This window comes from Eubalaena glacialis, chromosome 9, assembly GCF_028564815.1.
Source record: "Eubalaena glacialis isolate mEubGla1 chromosome 9, mEubGla1.1.hap2.+ XY, whole genome shotgun sequence".
Classification (NCBI taxonomy): domain Eukaryota; kingdom Metazoa; phylum Chordata; class Mammalia; order Artiodactyla; family Balaenidae; genus Eubalaena; species Eubalaena glacialis.
The window spans coordinates 81,751,823-81,769,405 of NC_083724.1; the positions used below are offsets into that span (position 1 = coordinate 81,751,823).

A 17,583-nucleotide genomic window follows, 5' to 3' on the forward strand; every position below is an offset into this window, starting at 1 on the left:
GCCACGGATCAACTAAGCCCATGCACCACAACTACTGAGCCCGCGCTCTAGAGCCCACGAGCCACAACTACTGAAGCCCAAAGCCACAACTACTGAAGCCTGCACGCCTAGAGCCCGGTCTCCGCAACAAGAGAAACCACCGCAGTGAGCAGCCCCTGCTCGCCACAACTAGAGAAAGCCTGCGTGCAGCAACGAAGACCCGACGCAGCAAAAATACATAAATAAAATTAAAAAAAAAAAAGAAACGTTAGGTGTTTCTCAGCTGTACCACAAGCGCAAACAGGTGAAAAAGTGCATTTGGGAAAATGCACAAAGCTACAATTTAAAGAGATAAGGCTGAACTGATAAGTATGGGGATGCCTCCAGGGTAAAGTTCAAAATTCTTAGTTCAGTAACATACACCAACAGGTGTTTGCCAACTAGCTCTGAAGCCTCACCTTCCGTCACTCCAGCTCTCAGCTCTGGCTATATTCAAGTACCTGCAATTTCCTAAAAACATCATATTCTTTCACACCTTAATCTTAGCCTTCCCTTGCACTTTGTCCTTGCTGGGAATACTCTTCTTTCTTCACAACTCAGCTCAACTGCCACTTTCCCTGAGAAGCTTTCCCTGTTCCATCAGATTAACAGGGTTCCCCTACAGTTCTTTGACTTGTCTGTCTCCCTACTAAAGTCTGAGTGAACCGGGCTTTTTCAGCTTTGCATCTCCATCTTCCTTGGTGCTAGGTCCTCCTGTGTTTGTTTTGTTATTGAACAAGGCAGACAGACCCCATCTTCCATTATGTCCCGAACTCAACATTTGAAAGCCTGAAGGACTCACTCTGCAGACTCTAGATCCAGATTGACAGACTAGTAGGACTTAAACGTTAGGTCAAATAATTAAAACTATTTGCCAGTTAGCCACTCTTGGTGTTACTGTGTCCCCCGCTAGCCAAACCCCGTGAACGCCTGGCCAGAGAGACTCCAAGGCCCACGGTTTGCACCAAGGTAATGCAAACGCTTCGCCATTGAGCGCTGCCTGAGCCCGACGTATGGCAAGGCCCAAAGCAAATAACGTGTGTATACGGGTCTGGACTTGCACTAAGAGCTCTTCCAACTTCGCACTTTGGTGAATTACGAGGCCTTGGACTGCGTGGGTGATTGCTCTGAGGCCCCGGCCCGTCTTGCTCAGCATTTCGTGCTCGGCGGCTTCCCAGAATCTCAAGACTAAAAAACTAAGCCGGTTAGAGACGCCGAAAGAGGTGAACGAGGCGCCGGCGGGGAAGAGGTGCGGCAAAAGGCTTTGTTCTGAGAGGTTCCTGTTCAGCGCACAGCCCCTGCCCGGGGCCCAGTTCCCGGATCTTCCGCGCTCTCGCAAGCGGCGGCGGCCCCACAGATTTGGGAATCCCTTGCTGACCCCAAACTGCAGCGCTCTTAGGTCATCCCCGCTCCCGCTCGAGCCTTCCGCACTCCCGCACTCGCTGGGTGGAGGAAAGGGCTCCAGAAAGTTCCACAAACGCGGGAGACCCAGGCTTGCGCACAGCCCCTCCCAGCCCGAGCGCCCCCGCGCCGTTGCCCAGGCAACCGCGGGGCGGTGACAGCGGCGGGAAGGGCGGGACTTCCGGCGGGTGACGCGCCTGCGCCCGGCTACAAAAGACGACGGCTGCGGCGCTCCAGGCGGAACTTTCCAGAACGCTCGGTGGAAAGGCTGAGGAGCGGCGGCTGCCCGAGCTGCGCACGGCAACGCGCTCCTTCCCGCTCCCCCACACCGGCATCGGCCCCCTCACCGGTGAGTTTCAGCCTTCGGGCTTCACCTCGTCCCAAGGCCTGTGCCCTTGGCTGCGCCGGGAAGCCGGATGGAGCCGCGGTCGGGAGGCGGTTGGCTCCGCGTGGGCGGGAGGGTTGTCGATTCCTGTACCCACGATTCTCCTTCTGGAGGGCTGGTGGGGGTACCCCGGCAACCCTCGGCGGCGCGCAGCGAGTGGGCCCGAGACCCTTTCTGGAGCTTTCTCCACGCCCTATCTATCCAGGGGTCTCCAAGGACCTGCCGCCTCCGTCTTTCCCTCCGCCCGCGCTCGCTGGGGTGGGGGTGGTGGGGGTGGTGGGGGTGGTGGGGGTGGTGGGGGTGGTGGGCGACCCTGTGCGCACGCGCAGAAGGAGCTAGGGGGCGAGGGGCTGCGGGAGGAGCCGGGCGGAGGCTGCGGCGTTCGCTTCTCCGGTCTCTCCTCCTTCGCTTTGTTGAGTGCTGGGCTTTTCCCACCCCTTTCATCCTGGGTGGGAGGGGAAAGGAAGGAACCCCTAACGGTCGGCATTGAGTGCAGGGGAAAACCTAACAACGTGTAAACTACGCTGGCTTGTGGGGGCGAGAGAGGTTCGGCGGTCGAAGCAGAGGAGCTATACGTCCTGTGATTGAGAAACAGCCTCAGGATTGAGGGGGAGGGGAGCTTGCTTTCTGGGGCTGGTGTTCTTAGTTTCATAAAACACTGCCTCCCCGCCTTGTGCCCAGATGTCTTTTCTAGGAAGTGTATGATTTATCAAGAATAATGATAGTGGATTGAACCTCTTAGTGCTCCTCTCCTTTACTGCCCTCTGTCGCTGGTTGGGAAGGGAAACAGGAAAAATCCAGACAATAGTCGCGTTAGTATGGGAGCTTTCAGGTGGGAGAGTGGGAACCAGCTGCTATAGGAGGCTTTTGAATTATCCCGATAATTATTAACTTATATTTAGTCTTAGAATTTATGGCTAAATTACCAAAGGAATTGTTACCTTCTCTGTGAAATTTAGGGAAGGCGGTGTTTTTACAATCAGGTTTCTCAGAACAGATTTCTATGCGTAAATTTTATTCATTAAAACTACCAGTTGAAAGTCGGCTAAAATTGAACTTTCTTATTTTAGGCTGTAGGAAATGGTGAAAGAAACCACTTATTATGATGTTTTGGGGGTCAAACCCAATGCCACCCAAGAAGAATTGAAAAAGGCTTACAGGAAACTGGCCTTGAAGTACCACCCTGATAAGAATCCAAATGAAGGAGAGAAGGCAAGTAGTACACTCATAACAAAGCTGAATAGTTCTTGCAAGGTGTACGGTATTACGACATGAAATTGAGTATGTCTAATGTAGTGGCTGTGCTTTGTAATAGTTGAGTTTTTTGAGTGAAATTTATCCCCCCTTTTCTGAAACAGTTTAAACAGATTTCTCAAGCTTACGAAGTGCTCTCTGATGCAAAGAAAAGGGAATTATATGACAAAGGAGGAGAGCAGGCAATTAAAGAAGGTGGAGCAGGTGGCGGTTTTGGCTCCCCCATGGACATCTTTGATATGTTTTTTGGAGGAGGAGGCAGGATGCAGAGAGAAAGGAGAGGTAAGAATGACAGTTCACCTGTGGCAAATTAAAATTAGCCGTTGGTCAAAGTAAATTCTTGAGAATTCACCTATTAAATGCTTGTTTACTTGTTAGCATAATGTTGTAAGAGTTTTTAAAAATGAGATTTGATGAGACTAAAAATAGCTAAGCCAATCGAGTGCTAACAAGTGAGTGCTTGTAAAGCTCTTGGGGTACATAGGATTTCTGTGCTGTTATCAAGCATTAAAGGAATGAAGTATAGGAGCATAATTTTCAAAACCCTTTTCACAGATTTTATTTTATTCTCAATCCGCACACCCCCACCCCTCAGCCTCAATGGGAGGTACAGTGGCCTTACTCAGTCGAAAGTGAATTACGGTTCAGAATGCTAAATTTTTGTCAAGGTCATATATAGCTATGCATCAGAGTCTTGATTGGAACACAGGTTCGTTGCCTCCAAATAGCATGCTATCTGTTTAATCTTGCTTCAGTTTTATTATATCAAAATATGTGCCCTTAACATTTAATAGAAATGTGGTTTCTGGGGTGTGGAGATACTGCTCATAGAAGTACAGTGTTCTCGTCAGAGTTAATCTTACTTTGTTCCCAGTGTAGTTCATACAAACAAGGACTAATGGGTAGAGCCCATTCTAGAAGGAATGGGCAAACCATTAAATTTTCTCTGAGCTTTTTAGGATTCAGAAGGACTGGAAATTGTTTATTCAGATTCTCTTAAAAGGAGAGGGGTGTATTTATTTTTAAGAAATTTACCTTAAAACAATTTTCAGTCAAGGTCAGTTGATTGGCAAACTCTACTGTGTGGCTTAGATCAATGCAAGGTCATTTTTTTAGTGTGATATTGGAAAATATTTGCTTAAATTTAAGAAGCTTTATACTCTGTAATGCTAAAGTAAGAAGGGCTTTTCAGCGTGCCGGAACTAATTACATGGAACAGTATTTGTGATACAGAACAGAAAAGTGGATCTAGGAACAAGTTATAGTTGATGGCACTGCACTCTTGATTGGTAACTAAAAATGTTCATTAGACATGTTCTGCAGATAGGAAGTTCAAGAGCTTTTTTCACTTACGCGTAAGGCAGTATTTCATGGTAGATAAAGTCCTTGCGGAAGAATCACTGGCTAGGAACTTACTACCTATCGGCAGGTGACTACATTTCTGTAGCCTCTGTTCTTAGATGATCTCCACCTTACACTTCCCATTCCTAGATGAGATATGGCACTCTTTTGTAGCCACTGGCCACATCAAATTTAGATTACTGCAAAGAAAAATAAAAATTTAGTTACTTAGTCTGCAGTAGCCATAATTATGTGCTTGATAGCCACGTGTGACTGCTGGCTGTTGTGTTGGCTAGCACAAGATACAAAACATCCATCACTGCAGAAAGTTCTATTGCACAGCACTATGGTAAAGGATGAGAAATCTAGCCTTTTTTTGGGGGGGCTGCGTTGGGTCTTTGTTGCTGTGCACGTGGGCTTTCTCTAGTTGCAGTGAGCGGGGGCTACTCATCATTGTGGCGGCTTCTCGTTGTGGCGTGTGGGCTCAGTAGTTGTGGTGCACGGGCTTAGTCGCTCCGCGGCATGTGGGATCTTCCCGGACCAGGGCTCGAACCTGTGTCCCCTGCATTGGTGGACGGATTCTTAACCACTGTGCCACCAGGGAAGCCCGAGAAATCTAGCCTTTGAACAGTTAGTGCTGAAAAAATATGTCAGCTTCCCTGGGCAAACTTGATTAGTTTTTGGAACTTAGTGTGCTGAAGAATTTTTGGACGATGTAATTGGTCATGTTGTTACTCAATATAATAAGTGAACGACTCAAAGAATATATTAGGACAGAAAAGCAGTTTGGGTTAATTTACTGTGAAATGTGTCTATTTAAATAACATGAGTTTTCTCAAGTGATTTTTGCAGTTAACGTTTTTGATTGCCGTAAAATGTAGGATGGCCGTAACTATGTCCTTATACAAATTACTTAATCTCACCGGATGTTTCTTATTTGAAGTTACACCACAGTTAGAGTGTACCCTTGTAGGGCTCATCTTTCATTATCCTTTACCGTTTTTATAGTGCAGAACACAAGATTCAGCATCTTAGATTTTTAATGTGCAGTGTTTTGTTGTAGGTAAAAATGTTGTGCATCAACTCACAGTAACCTTAGAAGATTTATATAATGGTGCAACAAGAAAACTAGCTCTGCAAAAGAATGTGATTTGTGACAAATGTGAAGGTATGTCTTAACATTCATAATATAATTGAAAATGGAACTGAAGCTGTTCTGGATATATAAAACTGACATATTTATTGCACTACCTAATTCTGAAGAGTGCAAGTACGAAAACCACCTGAATCCACCTTCTAGAGAAATATTAGTAAATTATCAGCATTTTTATGTGTGTATTTTGAATGCAGGTGGGACAGATCTAATTTGGTGTCTGTTTTTCTCAGCACTATTCAGAGATGAGTCTTTCCTATCCTCTAGAACTTCAGAGGCATTCCAATGGCTTCATAATCTGTAATATGATTTGACAGTATCCTCTTTTGGTGTATCAGCTGTCAAATTATTGGCTGTGAACCTCTAAGGTGTTTTTCTAATAAATACAAGTTATTTGTTGGAAATATGGTATTTTCTAAAGAAAATAAACTCTAAAATGTTCTCGTCTCACAGTTAAAGTAGTCTTTTAAGAATTGTGCTTTGGGAGCACATGTTTAAAATCCAGAATTCTGAAATGGTTCCTTGTGAAAATAGCAATCAAGATGTTTATAGACAACTGAAGCTGATTGTGGCGATATTTTATCAAATAAAAAGGCTGAATTGTAGATTCTTATAGCGGCATTCCATCAGACCTTGAAAATATTAATGAAGTGGAGTGTTTAGGAACTGTCTCATTAAAACATTTGTCACCATGTCCAGTACTAAATTCAAACATAATTTCTTTTTGAACTATTTAGGCCGAGGTGGTAAGAAAGGAGCAGTAGAGTGCTGTCCCAATTGCCGAGGTACTGGAATGCAAATAAGAATTCATCAGATAGGACCTGGAATGGTTCAGCAAATTCAGTCTGTCTGCATGGAGTGCCAGGGCCATGGGGAGCGGATCAGTCCTAAAGATAGATGTAAAAGCTGCAATGGAAGGAAGATAGTTCGAGAGAAGAAAATTCTAGAAGTTCATATTGACAAAGGTGAGTTCTGAGCCACTTTCTATTTTCAATTCTTGAGTGCTATTGCAAATTATATTAACGTTACATTTTATAGTTGTTTAAAACTACTGTTGGAGTAAGGAATAGGTATATTTTGATTTATTAACTTATTTGTAAGAACTTAGACTATGAATGTTACTTTCTAATGGTTTTTACAGATTATGTAAACATACGTCAGTTTCTGCCTCTTGGGTTATAACTTAAAATTTTCTTTAAGTATTATTAGGATTTACTTTATTTTGCCAATTCCTTAATTTTGTCAGTTTATTTAAAAATGCTTTAAAATGTATTACAGCAGTACAAACTCATTGTAGAAATTTTAGAAATGTGTATAGCCCCAGAATAAATGGTGCTGCTTACTCTGAAATAGTCAGCATGGTTGGCTCCTTCAGAGTTTGCTATTTTAAAATGAAACTATTATTAGAAAATATACATCTACATTAACTTAAGCTCCTGAAATAGTATTCACCCATGTGAATCATGGTACTCCCCTCCCTCCATTTTTTCCCCTTAATTGGTCCCTGTTTAGTAGGGTTTGAATTTCTCTCTGGTAAGATTCCTCCCTTGCTACCAACAGTATATACTCAGGAGGGCATTAGTAGTAAGTGAAGCCATTTATGAATGCTGCACTTGCCCGTTTTTTTGGCCACACTGCAGCCTATGGGATCTTAGTTCCCCAGCCAGGGATTGAACCCATGCCCCATGCAGTGGAAGCATTGGGTTTTAACCACTGGACCTCCAGGGAAGTCCCTGCCCATACTCTTAACATTAATGGAACAACCAGCAAAACTTAGCTGAGTTTAACTGCTTCACTAGTGTAGTGAGACAGTTACTTTGCCTTGTGAATGACTAAAGACAGATTGTTGGGCTTCCCTGGTGGCACAGTGGTTAAGAATCAGCCTGCCAATGCAGGGGGCACAGGTTTGAGCCCTGGTCCCGGAAGATCCCACATGCCGTGGAGCAGCTAAGCCCGTGCGCCACAACTACTGAGACTGCGCTCTACAGCCTTCAGGCCACAACTACTGAAGCCCAATTGTCTTGAGCCCGTGCTCCGCAACAAGAGAAGCCACGGCAATGAGAGGCCCGTGCGCCACAACTAGAGAAAACCTGCGCACAGCAACGAAGACCCAGTGTAGCCAAAAATAAATAAAATAAATAAATTTTTAAAAAATGTTTACTTTTGTCGGTGTGTAATACTGATATTTTGGTTTACGTCTTTCTCTTTTTAGAGGTATATATTGAAGTATTTGGGTTAATTGGTATGTCTGGATTTTAACTGAAATATATGTAGGGAATGTGGATGGAGGTGTATAATACATGAAATAGTAGTCATGAGCTGGTAATTACTGGATCTATATTGATGGATATATAGGGACTTCTTGTACTGTTGGCTACTTTATGTAAGTTTAATACTTTCCATAATAGAAAGTGAAACAAAGTTGCTCTTGTTGGGTGACCTCAGTGATCATTGGTTCAGGAAATCTGGCACTACTGCTGTAGTGAAATTATCTGCAAACACATGAGTTCTGTTTAAAGAGGTGTTAGTTGGCTAAGTAAGCCCTTACTGAACTAAGGTGTATGGGCCAGAGGGAAGAAATCTCAGTAAATGTGTTGGCCTTTAAGAAGCGTTTGCCTGTTGGATGGACTTCCCTGGTGGCGCAGTGGTTAAGAATCGGCCTGCCAATGCAGGGGACATGGGTTCAAGCCCTGGTCCGGGAAGATCTCACATGCCGCAGAGTAACTAGGCCCGTGCACCACAACTACTGAGCCTGCACTCTAGAGCCCACGAGCCACAACTACTGAGCCTGCATGCTGCAACTACTGAAGCCTGCGCGCCTAGAGCCCGTGCTCTGCAACAAGAGAAGCCTGCGCACCGCAACGAAGAGTGGACCCTGCTTGCCACAACTAGAGAAAAAGCCCGCGCAGCAACAAAGACCCAATGCAGCCAAAAATAAAATTAATTAATTAATTTTTTTTTTTTAAGTGTTTGCCTATTGGAAAAACTTCCGTAGTTTTGACACTAATAACCACGTGGTCTGAAAGTACCCAACCATAATTAATTACCCTCTTTTTTTTAAAAAAAAAAAAGAGGACTAAAAATCATTCAATATAAATATTACATATTTTTTAAATTTTTAGATTTTATATTACTGCTAATACAATAGAAGGAAGAAAGTCTGATTTATTCTTCTGTTAGACTTAATAGAAATGATTTGACTTTTTTTTTGTTTTTTTTTTTAAATCTGGTTGTGGGGACTTTTTTTTTTTTAATTTATTTATTTATTTTTTTGGCTGTGTTGGGTCTTCGTTTCTGTGTGAGGGCTTTCTCTAGTTGCGGCAAGTGGGGGCCACTCTTCATCGCGGTGCGCGGGCCTCTCACTATCGCGGCCTCTCTTGCTGCGGAGCACAGGCTCCAGACGCGCAGGCTCAGTAGTTGTGGCTCACGGGCCTAGTTGCTCCGCGGCATGTGGGATCTTCCCAGACGAGGGCTCGAACCCGTGTCCCCTGCATTGGCAGGCAGACTCTCAACCACTGCGCCACCAGGGAAGCCCTAAGTTTTTTTAAAGTGATGAAATAGTTAAAAACATTTATGGTTATAATGTTTGTCAGTCACTGATTTGGTGCCAGCGTAGACCTTTTTCTTTAGTCCTCACAAGAGCCCTGATGGAGGACATAGGTCTCTGTGGGAAAGTTGATGCTTAGGAAGGTTATGCAGTTTGCTTCCCCAGGGTAATCTGGCCTAGTAGTAAATAGCAGATCTGAGATTTGAAGCCTGACTTGTTTGCCTCTAGAATTTGTGTTCGCCACTATGATAGCTTTCTTCAGTAAGAAATTGGACTGATCCAATAAGCATGTGGGCGTTTTTGGTAAATTCTGTAAAACTTTAGCATCTGCAAAGACTTGAACATTTTTTTCATGCACAAACGTGCATTTGTGTTTCAGTAGAGATTCTGACCTTGCTTAGATGTTAAGAGTGTAAAATTAGCCTTTTGTATTTAGGCATGAAAGATGGCCAGAAGATAACATTCCATGGTGAAGGAGACCAAGAACCAGGACTGGAGCCAGGAGATATTATCATCGTTTTAGATCAGAAGGACCATGCTGTTTTTACTCGGTAAAAACTTTTATCAAATACTCAAACCGACATCTTGCATATTTGGGTTTGGTTTTTTTTCCTCAGATATAAATGAGCTTTATCATTACTTTTAGAATACATTTCCTAGAAATAACCTAGAAAAGTATAGCAGAAAAGTTAGACTATGTATGTCTTTTATAAATGATTGTTAATCATTAATGTTTCAATCTTAGAAGAAGCTAAAGACAAAAATCATTTATTTTTTTTGTCTAAATTTTGGTAAATTGTTGCCTAATTTGGATTTTGAAGGATATACTTCAGTTAGGAGATGTGTTGTATAAGTATAAATAGGTAGAGTAGGAGAAACATCCCTAGACAAAACTTTGCCCCCAATTTTTTTTATAAGCAGTTAGTTTTGAAATAAGTACCCTGAAGCTTTCACCAGTTTCTTCAATCCTGAGTTCATGCTAAGTTGGGTTGCTTTTAATTTTAAATAAATGGCTAGAATCATCTGTGTAAGAAGCTGTAATGTATTAATTCACGTCTATTGTTAGGAAATAATTTTGTGTTTATGATAACTTTCTTGTGCGTCACTATAAATTTAACAGTGTTAAATAATGTATCAATGGCTAATTATAAAACATAAGACTGGAGTAGGGTTCCAGTAAGTCTGTCGGGAATGACATCTGAAGCAACAGGTTTTAGATTAATAGTGTCTCAAGAATAATGGGAAATGCTATCGAGCTCAGAATTTTGATGCTGTCATTTGAGGTAAATCCTCAACAAGAGTATTTCTGGAGAGTATTGTGCCTGATGAAAATATTTCATTAATATGAATTGGAAAAGAAAGTAAGCATGAGGAGGAAGAAGTGGGTTGTTATTAAATATAAAAAATAGTGTTCATACTGTGCCAGGCACTGTATTACTTAATTCATGTACATCAATAAATTACTACCCCTTGAAATTGGCCATATCCCCTTTATTTAATTTCATAGACCCTAACTTATCCAGGACCCAGCCTGAGGTTTGTTCCACTGCCTACAGTGTGTGGAGGGATTCTGAAGCCTTGTCCAGGAAACTGTGCTGGCAGTTTCCATATGTTTGCTGTTCCCAGTTCTCAGCTCTTAAGAATGGGGAAGAGGCCTTCCTCACCTTCTGAGATGGCCCACACTCTGTGGAGTATGTTTCTCTCTAAATCCACTTCGTACCTATCGAAAAGAAACAAAAAAGAATGGGGAAGAAAGGGCATCTTTTGAAAGATACCATTTGTTTTTAAGAGAACAGAATTGCCTACTTTGGTAGTTGTAATCATTGGTTTGAAGATCTAAGTATATGCCGTACTTACATTGTACAGACGAGGAGAAGACCTTTTCATGTGTATGGACATACAGCTGGTTGAGGCATTGTGTGGCTTCCAAAAGCCAATATCTACTCTTGACAACCGAACCATAGTCATCACTTCTCATCCAGGTACAGTAACTAGATGAGTGTCTGTTTCTATTCTAGTGTTTTCGTTGTCTGCTCGTAGCTAGTATAGGCACGGAGGAAAGTGGCATTTAAGTTGCTCGGTACATGTCTGTCCTTGAGCTGAGCTGAAATCATGCATTCCTGGCTCTTTTGTAAGCCCCTAGAAAACCTATAAATGAAAGGTATCAGCATCATTTCACATAAATTTACCCCTATCGATGAGCTAGGACATTGCTCTGTTCTTTATTTTCCCTGCCTTGTAAAAGTGACTGTATTTAAGGAATTTGGCTTCAACGTTTTTAGGTCAGATTGTCAAGCATGGAGATATCAAGTGTGTGCTAAATGAAGGCATGCCAATTTATCGTAGACCATATGAAAAGGGTCGCCTAATCATTGAATTTAAGGTAAGCTATACAGTACTGTAGGAATATTTGAGAATGATTAGTTTATTAAAATTCAGTAGCAATTAGTTTCTGAATGGCTAGAAACCAAGTTTATATTCTCCCTTATCTAGATATAATGTTACTCTTGTTGGGTTGAACATTTTTTGTTAACAAGTTGGTATTGGTTTGTTTGCATCATTATTGGCTATTTAAAGATGGGGGGGTGGCAAGTGGGTATTTTACTAATGAAAGGCTATGACTGGAATCTTAAAGTTCAACAGAAGCATGTTAGCTGGTGTGGATTTTTGGCAAAATACTGCAATGCTCTGGTTCTTAAAGTAACCCAACCATTTTCCTCAATCTTAAATTTGAGTGGCCTCAGACCCACAAATTTAACATTTATTGAAAACATCTTTGGGTGGGACTATCTTTAAGTAACAATAGCTTTGTTTAAATTATCCATTAGAAGGAATGAGAATGTGTTTTAGGATGGGTTCTCCTATTAAAATGTATTTGCTGAATAGAAGTGATCATTACAGTGTAGTTTTATTAGGATCTTTTTTTTTTAAGACCTTACCTTGAACTCTAGTTCAGAATAGTAGATGATATATGCTTTTTTAGAACATGTGATCTAACCTGGGATTGGCAGATTTACCAGAAGATTGTGTGGTTTCATGTTTTTTTCCTGGGGAAAATGGGTCAATGGAAATTTGTCTAAGGAGCTAAGGATGAAGTGTGATTTAAACTTACAGTAGAAATTTCTTACTATAGGTAAACTTTCCTGAGAATGGCTTTCTCTCCCCGGATAAACTCTCTTTGCTGGAAAAACTCCTACCTGAGAGGAAGGAAGTAGAAGAGACTGATGAAATGGACCAGGTAGAACTAGTGGACTTTGATCCAAATCAGGAAAGACGGCGCCATTACAATGGAGAAGCATATGAGGATGATGAACATCATCCTCGGGGTGGTGTTCAGTGTCAGACCTCCTAATGGGGCCAGTGAATAACACTCACTGCTGGCATTTTATTTGCAGTAGTGATTGAGTGAAGGACTATAATCATAATATGCTCACTACTTGCTATTGTTTGTTTTAATATTCAACTATAGTAGTGTTTTAAAAGTTAAATGAAGAATAAACTCAAATATAAAAGCTCTGACTTTGCCCTGTATGTATGATGACTTCAGTGTGCAAGATAAGTTTAATACTTGTAAAAACGACTTTAAAAAATTTCCCCTAGCATTTGTTAGGCCATACTTTGTGATTGATTTCAGCTATGTACATGGAATAGCTTAGACTGAAATGCCAGGTATATGTATTGGCTTCAGTGTATGACCCTTAATTGTTAAGCTATGAGTTAAAACTGTATTTAACTGGCAGTCAGACAAAGAATTTGTAGAGAAGTGTTGGTCTGTATAGTGGTATTAAGTGGGATTCATTGTGATGTCTCTGCATTTACTCTATTGCCTCAACTGTTACTTGAAGATGGCATGCTATATAATTTAGCCTGTGGTATCAGTGATAGAAATGATACCTTTCTAAAGAAGGGGTTTATCATATAACATGCTGCTGCTTGAGGGCTTGCACTTGTAGAATTGCATTCCCTTCTGCTGTGCCATCTTTTTTTAATATATCTAGTAGCTATTGGTCCTGGTTACTTTTTTTTTTTTCTTCTCTTTGGACCACAGTAAGCCTTAGAGTAGTCACTTCTGGAGCAAGGTAACTTAGAGGTTAGAGTGATGAGACCTTTACACGGAGAAGTAATTTGCATGTATGAGTTAGGAAGGTGTTTTGCAGGTATGTTACAGGCTTACTTTAAACCATTTAACTTATGCTCCAAAGTAACTGTAATTTAATGTTGGTAGAATAGCAAATTATGAATAGCTTTAATTGTATGTTTAAAGTCATATGTTCACAAGCTTAAATCTGGATATCAGAATTTAAGCAATTCTTGAAATGTATGAATGTCTCCTTAATATACTGATTCAAAGCATGTCCAATGTGTCACCACAGACTTTTTTTTCCCAGGTTGAAGTATTGGCTTTTCACTAATTAAGATACATAATTTTTCATTTAACTAAAGTGAGTAATACCAAAAAATACTATTTAACCATAGTTAAATGTTTAATATTAAACAGGGGTGGGGATTGAAAGTGGAGGGGTGAGTAATGAGCAAAAGAAGGGGGCTTTAAAATCTTTGCAAACGCTGAAATGAGAATGTGAGAGCTTACTGTTTATTCTGCTCAGATTCTGTATCATTGTAATCAGGAGGCTTAAAACATTTCTAACCTGGGAAGTAACCCACAGCTTAAGTTCCCCTCAGAACACTTGAGTTAAAAAGAAGAGACTGAAACTTGGTGTAAAGAGTGCATCATTACCCAAACCTTCAGGTTTCTTGTCATAGTGACAGTTTTAATTGATAGCCTCTCCACATCATTCTTGGGTTCTTTTTTCATTTGTGGCCAGACAGCTACCCTCATATTTGGATAGTGAAGCAGGTGTCCAGGAAAGGAAAACAAACCAAAATACTAAACGTAATGGTTCAACAAATTTTAGTTTTCACTGGATTTATATTGAGTCTAAATTCTACAAAAAACTTACATTGTAACACATTTAAGAATACTTTCAGACATTTTAAAAATTACAAAAATCCTTATGTGAGGTTTTCAGTATTATTAGTCATGAGGGAAATAAAATGAAAATCACAGTGAGATACAAAACTTCACACCTAGTAGTCCAAAATCTAATCCAAAATGGAAGCAAGTGAGAATATGGAGAAACTAGGACCCTGTACCTTGTTGGTGAAAATGTAAAACGGTGCAGTTTCTGTAAGCAGCTCCTCAAAAAGCCAAACATGGAATTCACCATATGACCCAGTAGTTCCATTCCTTGACTCAGAAACATTGTGTGCCAATGTTTATCGTATCATTATTCACAATAGCAGAAGAGGAAACAAGCCATGTGTCTTAACAGATGGATAAACAAAATGTGTTACATGTATGTATGACAGAAAAGGACTTCATTTATATGAAATATATAGGCAAATTCATAGAGGCACAGATTACCAACGGCTGGGAGGAAGAGGAACGGTAAGTTAGTGGGTGCTTAATTGTTTCTGTTTGGGGTGATGAAAGTTTTGAAAAGTGATGGTTGCACAATAGTTAATATAATTAATGCTACTGAATTGTATACTTAAATGGTTGAGAGTAAGCTTTACTTTTGTTTCACCACAGTAAAAAAAAAAATCCTTAAGATAGAAGAAGAAAATAGTTACAACCTGCAGAGGCAGAAAATCACAAGTTTGTATTCTGTATTAAAAAAAAAAAAATTGTTAGAACTCTGGCAAAGGTCATCACAGAAATACAAGTGCATCCGTGGAAGTGTGTAGTTCCATCACCCCAGCACTAACGCTTTCTTTGTGATGCCTCCCCTGTCTATTCATACTTGCAGGGAATAAAAATAGAAGCTGATTATGTCCCATGAGGGTCCTAGTGGAACATGGTGGCAGATCTTCCCTTGTGAAATTAGCGTCACATTTTTCTCCATATAGTACTGCTTCTCAACCTTGGCTACAATTGGAGTTACCTGGGAAGCTTTAAAACATGATTTGAGTCTCACTCTCTGGGTATTTTGGTGTAGCTGAACTGGGTGTAGCCTAAGCAAAAGGATGGTTACATATAGCCAAGGCTCTACACCAGCACCATGGGGACATAGTTATATTAATCACCAGAACAGTAACGCCATTGTTAGAATTGCTGTGGAGGGTCAAACAATGGCAGCCCTTAACTACTGCAAGTTTGTTTCAGACCAAGGCTGCTTCCCATCTTAGACATACACTGTGGTAATTTCCTCTTTTGAAGTACTGTGGGAAAATGAAGCATAGGCTCTAAAAGCACAGTGAATGAAAAATGCTAGCAAGTTATAGCAGTAAAGATGCTCTTTCAAGGGTTTCTGAAGTCTTGTACCTTTATCACTTAATTTGGTTATTGCAGCAACCTTCTGAGACCAACAGAACAAGAATTGAAACACCTACCTTACAGTTGATGAAAATGACCTCTAGTCTACTTACTGGTTCTCAAATCTGAGCATGCTTGCTGAGCCCCACTGGACTTGGATTCTGTAGGCCTAGGGTAGGACCTGAGAGACTTGCCATTCAAACAAGTTACCAGGTGACTTGGCCCAAGTAAAAGAAATGACAGCAAAGACTGGAATCCAGATTCTTGTAATTCAGTGCTCTTTCTACTCATGTCTGCCTTTGTGGGGTTTTGATAAGTCTTAACAGAAGGTGGAAAAACTGACTCAAAGAGTAAAGAAATTGAGTTTTAGAATCCCACCTCAGTCAGTTACGCTCCAGGAGCAAGGTATGGAATCTTGAAATCTGTTTCATGTGATAGGACTCAGAATAGGCTGGAGCTCATAAATCAGTTCTGAGAATTAAATAACGCTGCTTACATAGGAAGGGCTCAATAAATGCTATTAATGGTAGTAATACAAGCTAAAAAATAACTAGTGGAGAACACAGAGTTGTACCTGAGACTTAAAAAAAAAAAAATTTTTTTTTTGGTGTGGAATAACCAGGTCATTCGATGTTTTCCAGAGTCATTCAGCAGCTCAGTGGGGAAAGGGACAACTCACGGAGTTAACTTTAATGCCATGTATTTTGAGTTTTAAGTGCTAGAGGAGTATCAGTTAAATAGGTGGGCTGCAGCAACAGAGCAGCTGTCTTAAGAACCAAGGTGGGGCGGGGGGCAAGGGCCCAGGATGCCTGCCGTGTTCCACTGCTGCACAGCCACACCCAACCCGGCACACCCCACCCCAGAGTTTGGGCAGCACACCCTTCACCACCTCTCCTCCCGGAGTGGAAGTGTTGGGCAGTTGCCATGGTGTCCAGGAGCCAGACAGCCCTTCTCCCACCTCCGCCTCTTACCCCGGGGCTCCCCCTGCCTTTTGTACTGGAGATGGCCATGGAGGCTAAAAGAAAAAAAACTAGGCGCAGAGTAAGGGAAGCTCATTTCCACTTTTAAACAAAACAACACTTTTGGGCCTCCCTGGTGGCGCAGTGGTTGAGAGTCTACCTGCCAGTGCGGGGGACACGGGTTCGAGCCCTGGTCCGGGAGGGTCCCACATGCCGCGGAGCGGCTGGGCCCGTGGGCCACAATTACTGAGCCTGCGCGTCTGGAGCCTGTGCTCCGCAGCAGGGGAGGCCGCGACGGTGAGAGGCCCGCGCACCGCGATGAAGAGTGGCCCCCGCTTGCCGCAACTAGAGAAATCCCTCGCACAGAAACGAAGACCCAGCACAGCCATAAATAAATAAATAAATAAATTTTAAAAATAAAAATAAAAATTTTTAAAAAAAACACTTTTTAGGTTTGTGCAAAATGAAGTTGTGGACAGATACACAAACACAGGTGACCTGGGAAAAACAGAAAATTCATTTTTTCCCCCATTTTTTGTTTACTTGTTAACACCAATGCATTACTTCATTAAAAAAGAAAATATACTTAATGGCTCTCAGTCCAGTCCTCTCTTTGCCTGGTCTCCCCAGACCCTACCATATGTCTAGCACATGCCTTGCAGCTATGGCACACTGCAGTGCTCCCAAGATCACCAAAGCCCTTTACCTTCAGGTCCTGTTGGTTCTTTTATGGTCAACTCCAGAAAGCCTTTCCTAACCCATTAGGTCCGGATCATCAAAAAAACTCACTCCAGATTTTCTATTATCTATTTTAATTAATCCTGTTAACTTGTTTTTCTCCCCTATCCTGTGACAGAAACTAGTGTTTTTAACCATCCTGAGCACTAGGTGCAGGAGCAGAAGGTGTTTGCTAAAAATTCCTAGAATAAGTGTACATGTGCTGAAAAGATTCTTGCTCTCCATGAGCCTTGGCACAAAGTGTGCATCTCACAACTGCCAGTTCACGAGGTCATGGGCTAAATCAAAACTCCAGTTTCTTGAAGATTTTTCTAAGGAATTTTAGTATAAGCTCTTTCCACCTTAAACTTTCTTAAGTGAAAGCCTCTTCACTGGGAGGAATGGCAGACTACATTAATACAGACTCACAGCTATTCAACTCTCAAATTGGCAGCAAATGACATTCTGTGAAAAAGCTGCAGGTTTTGTGTC

At 41.6% G+C, this 17,583-nt stretch overlaps 1 protein-coding gene across 1 annotated transcript; it reads left to right on the forward strand.

Annotated features, from left to right (window-relative positions):
- Nucleotides 1-1,621: 1,621 nt before the first annotated feature.
- On the forward strand, nucleotides 1,622-12,615 carry DNAJA1 (DnaJ heat shock protein family (Hsp40) member A1). Its single transcript, XM_061199159.1, has 9 exons — nucleotides 1,622-1,768; nucleotides 2,875-3,047; nucleotides 3,134-3,340; nucleotides 5,463-5,567; nucleotides 6,290-6,517; nucleotides 9,536-9,650; nucleotides 10,966-11,081; nucleotides 11,382-11,482; nucleotides 12,233-12,615. The coding sequence occupies exons 2-9, from the start codon at nucleotides 2,885-2,887 to the stop codon at nucleotides 12,449-12,451; spliced, it is 1,254 nt and encodes a 417-aa protein (XP_061055142.1). The 5' UTR covers nucleotides 1,622-1,768; nucleotides 2,875-2,884; the 3' UTR covers nucleotides 12,452-12,615.
- The last annotated feature ends 4,968 nt before the right edge of the window (nucleotides 12,616-17,583 follow it).